Genomic DNA, 10722 nt, shown 5'->3' on the forward strand with positions numbered 1-10722 from the left:
TTCCATATATAATTATATAGGATACAAATAAATATACACGTGAGTGTATATATACATATAGACAAACGTGTGTTTTGAAATACAAATATGTTTGTGTATATGTGTGTGTGTGTGTATATATATACATTTATGTATACATTCAATGCAGGGTTTTAGTATCTTCAAAGTAGTACTTCTATGTGATGTCACACTCAACACAATGCTATTTTTGTTAGTTGAATGGTACAGCTATCTATTTTTCTTTTAAAAATAGAGAGTATGTGATGTGGTGTGGAAGGTCTCAGGAGTTTATCAACACGCCACCTTTTTTTTTTTTTAATGGCAGCACCAAAACTTCTGTTCCTGAAGTCAGAATTGATTCTATGCAACCTTCTCCGCCACTGTTTTCACTATACAGGCTGCGGTCGGTAGGTCCCGGGTCAGGTGGGCTGGGGTCAAACTGGTTAAGCTAAATATTTTAGGTGCAAATCCTCAGCAGCATTTTCCATTCACCAATTCTGTTTATACACACTGTTGTGGTGCTACAGAGTGAAGGACTTCCCTCACGTGGACGACTGAAGAGGACCATCCATGTGTCATGTGATCGTCCTTGAAGAGAGAGAGAGAGGGAGGGAGAGAGAGAGAGGGAGACAACACTGCAGCTGGACTTTGGTGCATGTTGAGCCCTAACGTCAGTTTGCTGCTCTGTGGCTCAGAGACTGATGTATGAAATTGGAACAGAGTATCTGTGCTTTATCTGAGATGCTACAAGGGAAGATGCTGTATGATGTGAAGACACTGTACCATTGACGTTAATGTATAATTGGAGAGAAAGACTTATTTTAAATCTTGTAAATAACAGATGTACAAAGATGAGAGCAGAGGTAAATAAAAGAAAAATATCAGATCTGTCTGAAATCTAGGGAGAAATCTAATCTGTATATTGTTGAATAAATATTGTGATGTAAAGGATCTAAATGAATTATTTATTTTTCCCAAGCCGGACACTATTAGTTGACAAATTCTGATAGTATAAAGAGATTATGAAAATTCAAATACATGTCCTAAAGTACACTTCAAGTACTCTCAATTTAGACCTAAAAGTGATCACTAAAAAACAACTCTGTTCACGGTTATCATGGTTGAGGAAACGTCTTGTTACCACCTTGACAATTGTGAGATGTGTTAGATAAGAGTTCATAAAAGTTAACCCATAACTTCCTTACCTGCAATATCAGTTATTGCTAAAAACAATAACTTTTTGTGGCGTATGGTAGTAAAATGCTGACATCTAGTGGTTTATTTCAAGCATTGCTTTCTAAAATCTTTACCATGGAGTCTGTACTCTGGCATTATCAGACAGTTCTTTATTATCCTGAAAATAGTTTTCACATTCACTTGAATTATGTGTATATTTCGGTGTTTTCCCCCATGTGAACTGTGAACTTTGGCCTTTAGACTGCCATACGTGAAGTTACCAGCTCCACTTCACATACGCTAGCTTGTCTTGCCTGCACTTTCTGACACTGTCAAGCAGAAACTGTTCATTTTTACAACAGGGTGTAAACTGAGGAGTCAAACAATTTTAACAGGGTGTAAACTGAGGAGTCAAACATTAAAATGAATCACATTTTACCCATAATCACAGATTTGTACACAAATGTGTCGTGGTGGTATGGTCTCTCATCACTTCTTCTTTCATCTCACAGGCCGTCTGCATTCATGTAAAGCTCAGGTTCTCTAATAACTCAGGAAACAAAGTGTTGTTCTGTTCAGTAACTGGATCCCTTTAGTTTTATCCTCCCGAGGTGTCACCTGGCAACATGTGTTGACTGTATGGCTGTAACGCCTGCAACGCCACATTAAACATGGCACTCCATGTTGTCTGAGCTGGTCACAGGGGATAGGATCATCACTTCAGTACAAAGTTTGGAGGAGAATTTGATGACCGTAAAGAAGGTAAATTTGTTGACTTGCGAATCCTGATTGGATGGTGGTATTTTTTTCATATTAATAATTAGCTAGAGTACAGCCAAAGTCTGTTTCCTCTAATGTCCGATGGAATAATCTTGAAGCTTTTTCTCCACTGAAGGACACAATGGCGGAATATGAGGGTCAGTGTTTGTGCTGTCCACCGAGATGAAAATGTTTTTGTTGGATTTAAGAAAGTGTTGTCTCTAATGCTGTGGAGCTCACTGAGGGGGAGTGGTGTTAATGCAGAGCAGGTCACATGTCAGTCTGATACAAGCCTCTGTCAGAATTCCTACAGTACAGTAGGTTTTATAGAAGCCGAGTCCATCACTGATAAGACCCACACTCTGCCCTGTCCTTCACTGGGAGTCATCCCAGCAGATCGACTCGGAGCAGAGACTTGTACAGCAACAGACACGTTTTTCTGACTTGTTGTGTCACTTTTTCAGAAATGTTGCCAAAATCTGAGAATAAAGTTCATCCACAGAACCTGGTCAAGAAGCTGCAGGAGAACAACCTGGGACTAGGTGGTGTCATTTCAAGCTATAGAAAGGTGAGTTACTCTTTACCAGCCTTAACAAATCAACAAACAAGTGGAATGATGCAAATGTACTGGTGTGCTGTGTTACATATTCATAAAACAGCTGTAGAACAGCAGCAGCGGCCACAGTTTTCTGGCTTGGGAACTACTGTTGAAACACCAGGCGTTATATATTGGGTTACTGATTAAAGTTATTACACTGAATTGTACTTGTTGTGTGTCTTAACCCATTATTTTCTTTGGGCACTTTTTTAAGATAGCATTTTGTGGCCAACATTGACTGATGAACTACTTACTGTGTAATGTCCACTTACATGTATAAAAGCTAGTCATCAACAAACGTGAAGAAACTGAACAAATATGACTGACCATAAAGTGTCTCCAGATTACTTTTTTGACCCTTATGACTGACCATAAAGTGTCTCCAGATAAGAAACAGTACTTTAAAAGTGTTTTCTTAAGACAGAGGCTTTTGCTTAAATGAATATAAATGCTCTAAATTGAAGGATTTTTCTTCAAGCTGATTTCACTCTATGCAATAAACCACTCAGGAGTCTGTCGCACGCTCATATTTCATTGCTGCTGCGGCGGTGTGAGATGCGATTTGAGATGCCGTAATCAAAACTCCCGATCTGCCTCTGGGCTTCTGTCCGGCTGATTTGCCTCTCGCTGACATCACTGATGCAGTTCGGAGTAATGCAGCAGCCCCAGCAGCAGCCCCAGCAGCCGGATGTGTGGCGATTCAGACGACTGCAGGGCAGCTCCCACGTTGGCCAGGGCATCGGTTGAAACTGACATGGAGTCTGAAGTGGTCCAGGCAGTGGCGATCAGCACAGCCAGACCCTCTAAACACCTGTCTGTCTCCCCTTCTTTCCAGCGCTGCACGTTCAGCTCCTGGGTCCAGCAGAACATCCGTAAGAAGGAGTGTTGTTTCTTTACTAAGGGCGTGAGGTAGGTAGAACTGTAGGTGGAGCTGTTCTCTGATGTGACATCTGCATGCTGAAATCTGCCGACCTGACCTTGTTACTGCTGTTTGTGCACAGTAACGGATGTGTGTGTGTGTGTGAGAGAGAGTTCAGCTGTGTCCAAATGATGTATTTAATACTTACCACTAGTTACTAGTACTGCATTTCCTACCACTGTGATATTTACTCTGAACCCTTATTTTTAGGCAGCGTCATTGGGTTTAAGTCTATCTATCTATATCTAAATATACATGTTATCAGGTTCTCAATAGTATTTCAATACGATTACTACTATTACTATTACTACTATTGTGGTTGCATTGACATTTCATAGAACATTTAGAATATGTGTTGACTTCTACATGTAAACATAGTCATTAATGCCTGAATAACAAATTACAGAACATTGCCTCTGTGTTCCCACTAGAGATGATATTTGCAGGTGTGGTTACTTGAAAGTTGAACATGTGGATGACGCCATCAAGCCAGAGGACTTCACTGGGGAGTCATGGAGCGAACACAGACATGTCCGTGAAGTGCCCACTGATGCTTACGGAAACATCAGCTTCGGTGGCCCAGGACAAAAGACGGCCAAGGTGACGGAATGTTTTTGTCTAAATAAAAACACATCCAGAGTAGATCATGTGTTCCCTCCCACTTTAACCTTCCCCGTTTCTCCACCTCTTCCTCCTCAGTACGTACGAGTTTCCACGGACTCCAATCCCAAAGTCCTGTACCAACTGTTAACTGAACAATGGGGACTTTCACCTCCCAACATGTTGATCTCTGTGACCGGAGGAGCCAAGAACTTCTACTTGAAGGCTCGTCTCAAGAGCATGTTCCACAGAGGACTCATCAAAGTGGCTCAGACCACAGGTCAGATCCAAACAAGTACCGCTGTGTTGTGTGTGAAGTGTTGAAACTTACTCCCCATCCAGCAGAGGTGGAGGTAATAACTAGGAAGAATGAAAGGACTGTTGAGTCAAAAGCTGCAGATAAGAAAGGAAAGAGACAAGAGCTCAGTGCGTCACAGGAGTCCTTGCAGCAGTCTAGCCCTACAGCCTTTGTTTTTATCCCAAAACTGAGAAAACATTTTGAAAGGCACTTCAGTTTAGTCCTTTAATGAAGTAAAAAGATCAAAATCATGACCCATTGTTAAAGACTTTTTCACCTAATCTTAGAACCTTTTAGAACTTCCACTCAAGGCCCCATCTGGGTAGTTCTGGGCTGGGAGTTTGAGACCCTTGGGGAGCAGTGAGCCATTTCAGGGGTTTGCTCAACAACCACTGTCAAGGCAGTATTTAAACCTTCAATGCTCCGATAAGAACGCCAATCTTCTTCCCATTCCTGATTTCAATCGCATGCTAACTGGCACACAGGGGCATGGATCATCACAGGTGGAACCCACGCAGGAGTGATGAAGCACGTTGGACAGGCAGTCAGGGACTACGCCCTGAGCAACAGTTCCTCAAAGGGTCAGATTGTGGCGATTGGAGTGGCAACGTGGGGAGCAATTCACAACAGGGATGCTCTGGTCCTTCCTGGGGTACGGACCATTTTGATTTTATTCCAATAGTCTGATTTGATTTGTTTTTTTTGTTTTTTTTTTTGAGTTTTTGTCATTTCTTTTTTTTAATCTCCCTCACTGCAGGGTTGTTTTCCTGCCCATTATGTGTTGGATATCAATGGGCAGGGCCGGCTCTCCTGCCTGGACAACAACCACACCCATTTTCTGCTGGTAGATAATGGGACGCATGGAAAGTATGGTGTGGAGATCGAACTGAGGAGCCGTCTGGAGAAGTGCATCTCCAGGAAGCGTCTTGGAAACAAAGGTCAGCAGGAGCTGAAATGGAGTTCAGATCTGCATTGAGTCATTTCAGATGTAATCGGAGCAATTGTTTCCTTCTTATCTGCCCAGCTTTTAATATTGATTTTCTTACTGTCTGATCTGCAGAGAGTGGTGTGACCATCCCTGTGGTGTGTGTGGTTTTGGATGGAGGTCCCGGCACTCTGAATGTGAGTCATCACCTTTAAGTCTCCTTGTATGGATGGTTGTCTGCTGTGTCTGACTCTGACTCTGACTCTGACTCTTCGACTCCATCTACAATGCCATGCACAACGATACACCTTGTGTGGTCTTGGAGGGCTCTGGTAGGATAGCAGATGTGATTGCTCAGGTGGCAGGACTGCCTGTGACCCGGGTCACTATCGCCCTCATCCACCAGCTGATGAAAAAGTTCTTCGGCCCAGAGTATGAAACATTTACCGACCACAGGATCATCGAGTGGACCAAGATGGTATAAAACATTAGATTAGACTAGACTAGACTAGACCAGATTAGATTAGATTGGACTAGATTAGATTAGATTAGATTAGATTAGATTAGATTAGATTAGATTAGATTAGATTAGATTAGATTAGATTAGATTAACTAGATTAGATTTAGACTAGATTATATTAGATTAAATTAGATTAGACTAGATTAGATTAGATTAGACTAGACTAGACTAGACTAGATTAGATTCGATTAGACTAGACGTTGTTGATCCCACACAAAAAATAACAAAATAAAAACAAAATAGTTATTAAATGTAAAAAAAAGTCATTATAAAACATAACATAAAAATGTAAAGAACAGTATACTCAATTAGTCTCAATTAGTCTCAACTGGTGCACCTGCACCCAGAAGTGCGTCATCTTAATTTCATTGTAATTGCTATTGGTTATTACACATGTTTGACAAATAAATGAACCTCTCCACCTGTTCGGGACTGTTGTAGATCCAGGACATCATCAGGTTCCCACACTTGCTGACGGTGTTCAGAGTGAGCGAGGACAGTCATGGGGACGTGGATGTGGCCATTCTTCAAGCACTGCTTAAAGGTGGGACTGGAGTTTATACACATGTTGTTAACTTTTCAGATGGATTACAGATTGCCATCCTTTCAACTCTGTTCTTCATCCTTAGTCTAGTCCGATAATATTGATTGAAGTACGAAGGATACAAACAGTAAATCATTTCCAGGCACGGACAACAAACAGAGGCAGAAGAAAAAGAAAGAAAAAACAATAAAATAACAGTCAGATGTTAAGCACTGGAGCTTTAAATTTAAAATTAGAATTGGCGCCACAGCAGCCTCATGTTTCTTCCTGGAAATATGAATTATGGTCTGTGGTATCAGATATGCCAAGAATGAAAACTGATATTCTTTCTGACATTTTTTTATTTTATTGGTTTCCTTACATTACAGATGAACAGTGAAGGCTTCTTATAATGTTCCGTTTAATATATATATATAACATTATTGAAATATGCACTTAGGTGCAGTTATACTACAGAGCGACTATGTTTTTTTCTTCCTCATTATTCTTTTTTTGCTGGTGCAACTTATAATCCGGAAAATGCGGTACACACTTTAGTCTCTGTCTCTGTTTTCAGCTGTTTCTCAAATGGTAACATAAATCTACTCCTCAGCTTCCCGGAGCAGCGGGGCACAGTGCTGGAAGAGACAGCTTGAACTGGCCATAGCCTGGAACCGAGTGGATATCGCTGAGACTGAGATCTTTACAGAGGAGAGTCAGTGGAAGGTGGGGGTCTGTTCGTCCTGACCACACCACCCACCGGCTAAAGCTTTGATTTGTTTCAGACACACACTGTATGAATATGAGATTAATTTAATGAGCTGCAATGCTGCCATCTAGTGACTTTCACTTTAATATACAGCTGTTTATCCCCAAAACACATAATTTTGACCAAACCATTGCGTTATCAGGTTTTCATTACGATACTTACCAATATTACATATTATGCTAATATCGGGCCAATTATATCGATCGGCCAATATCATCAGACACCTAGAAAGAACTTATGATGCCTTTTGTCTGCTCCAGTCCAGTGACCTCCACTGGGCCATGTTCTCAGCTCTGGTTGGTGACAAGCCTGAGTTTGTGAGTCTGCTGTTGGAGAACGGTGTGAGTCTAAGAGATTTCCTGCAGGAAGAGGAAACTCTCTGCGAGCTCTACAAACAGCTTCCTAGCTGCTTCTTCCTGCGGAAGCTGGCCAAGCGTGTTCACAACTCCAACCGCAGCGGGAGGACAAGGTTTGCCATCAGAACTAGAATAAACTCCGGTGCCGGTGAAGTGATCTCCCTGACGCATGTGTGTCACGAGGTGCGCCACCTGCTGGGTAGTTTCACCCAGCCCATATACCTTCCCTCCACCGTGACGGACGACTACAGCATGACTGTGGATGACTCGTCCTCTTCGGTAAGTCTGTTTGTCTAAGTCTAAGACAATATTGAAAAAGTTTCAACACATTTCTTGAGTCCAAACATTTCTGAATGTAGTGTTTCTATTGGAGGATTTCTTTGTAGAACTTCAGGGAATGTTCTTTACTAAATGCTAGCATGTGGCTAAAACAGCAGAAACATGCAAACAAGTTTCCAGCATCTGCTAGTGTGCTAATGCTCTGAACCTAATCACAGGATAAGATTTTTACAAAACAGTTCACTAGTTCATTGGGATGATTGAAGAAGCTTTTTAAAAGTGTATTTAGCAACACCTGCAGGTCAGGGAAGGAAGCTTAAATTCTCAATTCTTGTAAAACACACTATAAAATATTAACAACAGAACTGCATGCTTCCGCTTCACCCTCTCCTCCAGTTGTCTAAAAGTCAAGCAGGATCGCGGACAGCACTCAGGGAGAACAGTACTGAACCACACAGGGATCCTGGCACTGACCTTTTCCTTTGGGCCGTTGTGCAGAACAACAAAGACCTGGCAGAAATATTCTGGGAGCAGGTGATTTAAGAAAGAAAAACTTTTATTTGGACCAGTTTTATTTTCCTTCGAGAGTCTGAATGTGTGTGTGTGTGTTTGTTTGTGCAGTTAGAGACTGTATAGCTGCTGCTCTGGCTGCCAGTAAGATCCTGAAAAAGATGGCTGCCGAAGGAAGTGATGCTGATGAGGAAGAGGCTATGGAAGAACTGGCCCATCACTATGAGAAACACGCTATAGGTAAAATAAAACACCTGATGAATGGCATTGGATAAGTGTGCTCTTTTTTTTTTAATTAAACCATGACCTCTCTCTCTCTCTCTCTCCCTCTACTTCTCCCTCTCCCTCTCCCTCTCCTTGTGCTTGATTCATAGGTGTGTTCAGCAAGTGCCACAACAATGATGAGGAGCGTGCCCAGAAGCTGCTGGTACGTGTGTCTCCTTTATGGGGAAAGACAACATGCCTGAGGTTAGCGCTGGAGGCTAGCGATAAGAGCTTCGTAGCTCAGTCGGGTGTTCAGGTAGAGCGCCACCTTGTGTAACTAACCTTAAACCTTACAAATATTTTTTTTTACAAAATGTCATAATGAACACATCTTCTTCTTCTGCAGGCTCTTCTGACTCAGATCTGGTGTGGGGAACTTTCAGTTGACAATCCTGTCTGGAGGGTGATGGTCTGCATGGTCTTCTTTCCACTTATCTACACAGGGTTTCTGGTTTTCAGGTCAGTCCTATTGATCCATGAAAATGAAAAAACAATGAATACGTTTTATGTGGAGCATAGGAGGTATGTGATTTTATTTTTATAAGAGCGGCTAACAAATAGCAACTAACATTTGTTATTTGTTGTATCATTAGTATATCACTAGTTTTGGCTAATGTGGTGCTGTTGTACTTCTGTTAGCTATTGTTAGCTTGTTTACACATGTAAAAAGCTTTACTAACTGTAGTGTTTGGACTGGCTTTTGTTAAAATGTTTTTTTGGCCTAGTTATAACTGTTCATTTAACCAAGTACAGTCGCTACATGTACATTGTGTAATTTTTAATTATTTGGCTAGCACTTGCTTCATCACTTCATAACTTCATCACTTGTTTTAGACAATTTTAGTTGTCTTCCTGCTAGCCTTTTCCCTCTTTCTCAGTACAAATATGCTACAGAAATCACAAAGAATAGTTTTAGACAATTTTAATTGTCTTCCTGCCAGCTTTTTCCCTCTTTCGCAGTATAAATATGCTACAGAAATCACAAAGAATAAATATTTTATGCTTTTCATGTTCCTTCACTGATACTCATATTTGTTCTCACAATCTTCCCCAGGCGTGAGGAGGTGATCCAGAGGGAAAATGAAAAAACAGAGGAAATGAAGACGGTGCAGTCTGTGACGGGGAGTACGCTGAAAACTAATTCTGACTTCACGTGGGTGGACAGTCACAGTAATAGATTATGAAACAAATAGAAAAATAAGTAACTGGGACAGTTAATTTATAATGTAGCCCTGCTGTAATAAATACCATCTTCAACAGCAACACCATTCACTGTCATCGGCTGAATTGTTGTAAACCAACAATTTTTTATAGACTCTGACACCTTTTTTCCCACAGAGAATCGTCCAGGCATTGGGAGCTCAAGCCTCTGGGAAGCTGGTCCAAACTGGTTTTCCTGTACGGCTCCCCACAGGTGAAGTTTTACTGGAGTATCGTATCTTACTTTGCCTTCCTTCTGTTGTTCGCTGTGGTGCTGATGGTAGACTTCCAGCCTACGCCCTCTGCAGTGGAGGTGCTGCTTTACATCTGGCTGATGTCTCTGGTCTGTGAAGAGGTCAGACAGGTGAGAAACTGCAGATTATACGTGTAACGGAAACACTCAATCAATCACGTGAATTTCTATGAATAATCGTGATAAGTTGCACTGTTATTTGCCTTGTTTTCTTGTTGCAGTTGTTTTATGATCCAGACGGCTTTGGCTTTCGTAAAAAAGCCAGGATGTACATACATGACCTGTGGAACATTCTAGATGTTCTGTCCATCGCCCTGTTTATCATCGGCCTGGCCTTCAGGTAAGAATACCGTTTTTCACTTCGGGCTGTGAAGTGTTCTGTTTCCACCTGCTGGGTTCTCATTGGCTCACTGACACTTTCTATTTCAGGCTGACATCTCAGTTGTTCTACACGGGCAAAATCATCTTCTGCATTGATTTTGTTGTTTTCTGCCTCCGCCTCATGGCCATCTTCACCATCAGTCGAACTCTCGGACCCAAGATTATCATCGTCAGGAGGATGGTGAGAAGTTTACAGAAGGACCTGATGTAAAAGTAGCTGCAGGATGAAAAATGTCACGTTTCCAGATACTATTTATAGTAGAATGCTGAGTTGTGATGAGTTTATTTAAAGACAGAAATATTTCTGTCACTGTGTCAAGGTTTTTTTATATCTAGATTTTCATGTGTGTTTTTTATGCAGATGATGGACATGTTCTTCTTCATGTTCCTGC

The 10722-nt window shown here is 41.4% G+C and overlaps 1 protein-coding gene across 1 annotated transcript in view; it reads left to right on the forward strand.

The window, feature by feature from the left end:
- Positions 1-1567: 1567 nt before the first annotated feature.
- The window catches only part of trpm2 (transient receptor potential cation channel, subfamily M, member 2), a 15849-nt gene continuing 6694 nt past the window's right edge, over positions 1568-10722 (forward strand). Inside the window, exons 1-21 of the mRNA XM_025063999.1 lie at positions 1568-2503; positions 3369-3442; positions 3884-4052; positions 4152-4332; positions 4836-5002; positions 5108-5288; positions 5411-5470; positions 5551-5753; positions 6237-6339; positions 6932-7044; positions 7348-7722; positions 8119-8256; position 8309; positions 8344-8472; positions 8607-8752; positions 8843-8955; positions 9551-9649; positions 9835-10060; positions 10171-10289; positions 10379-10511; positions 10692-10722. The exon at positions 10692-10722 is cut by the window's right edge and continues 138 nt beyond it. Of these exons, the coding sequence (XP_024919767.1) occupies positions 2402-2503; positions 3369-3442; positions 3884-4052; positions 4152-4332; positions 4836-5002; positions 5108-5288; positions 5411-5470; positions 5551-5753; positions 6237-6339; positions 6932-7044; positions 7348-7722; positions 8119-8256; position 8309; positions 8344-8472; positions 8607-8752; positions 8843-8955; positions 9551-9649; positions 9835-10060; positions 10171-10289; positions 10379-10511; positions 10692-10722 (2863 nt within the window). The 5' untranslated portion in view covers positions 1568-2401. The remainder of the gene's footprint in view (positions 2504-3368; positions 3443-3883; positions 4053-4151; positions 4333-4835; positions 5003-5107; positions 5289-5410; positions 5471-5550; positions 5754-6236; positions 6340-6931; positions 7045-7347; positions 7723-8118; positions 8257-8308; positions 8310-8343; positions 8473-8606; positions 8753-8842; positions 8956-9550; positions 9650-9834; positions 10061-10170; positions 10290-10378; positions 10512-10691) is intronic.

This window comes from Cynoglossus semilaevis, chromosome 16, assembly GCF_000523025.1.
Source record: "Cynoglossus semilaevis isolate Cse_v1.0 chromosome 16, Cse_v1.0, whole genome shotgun sequence".
NCBI lineage: Eukaryota > Metazoa > Chordata > Actinopteri > Pleuronectiformes > Cynoglossidae > Cynoglossus > Cynoglossus semilaevis.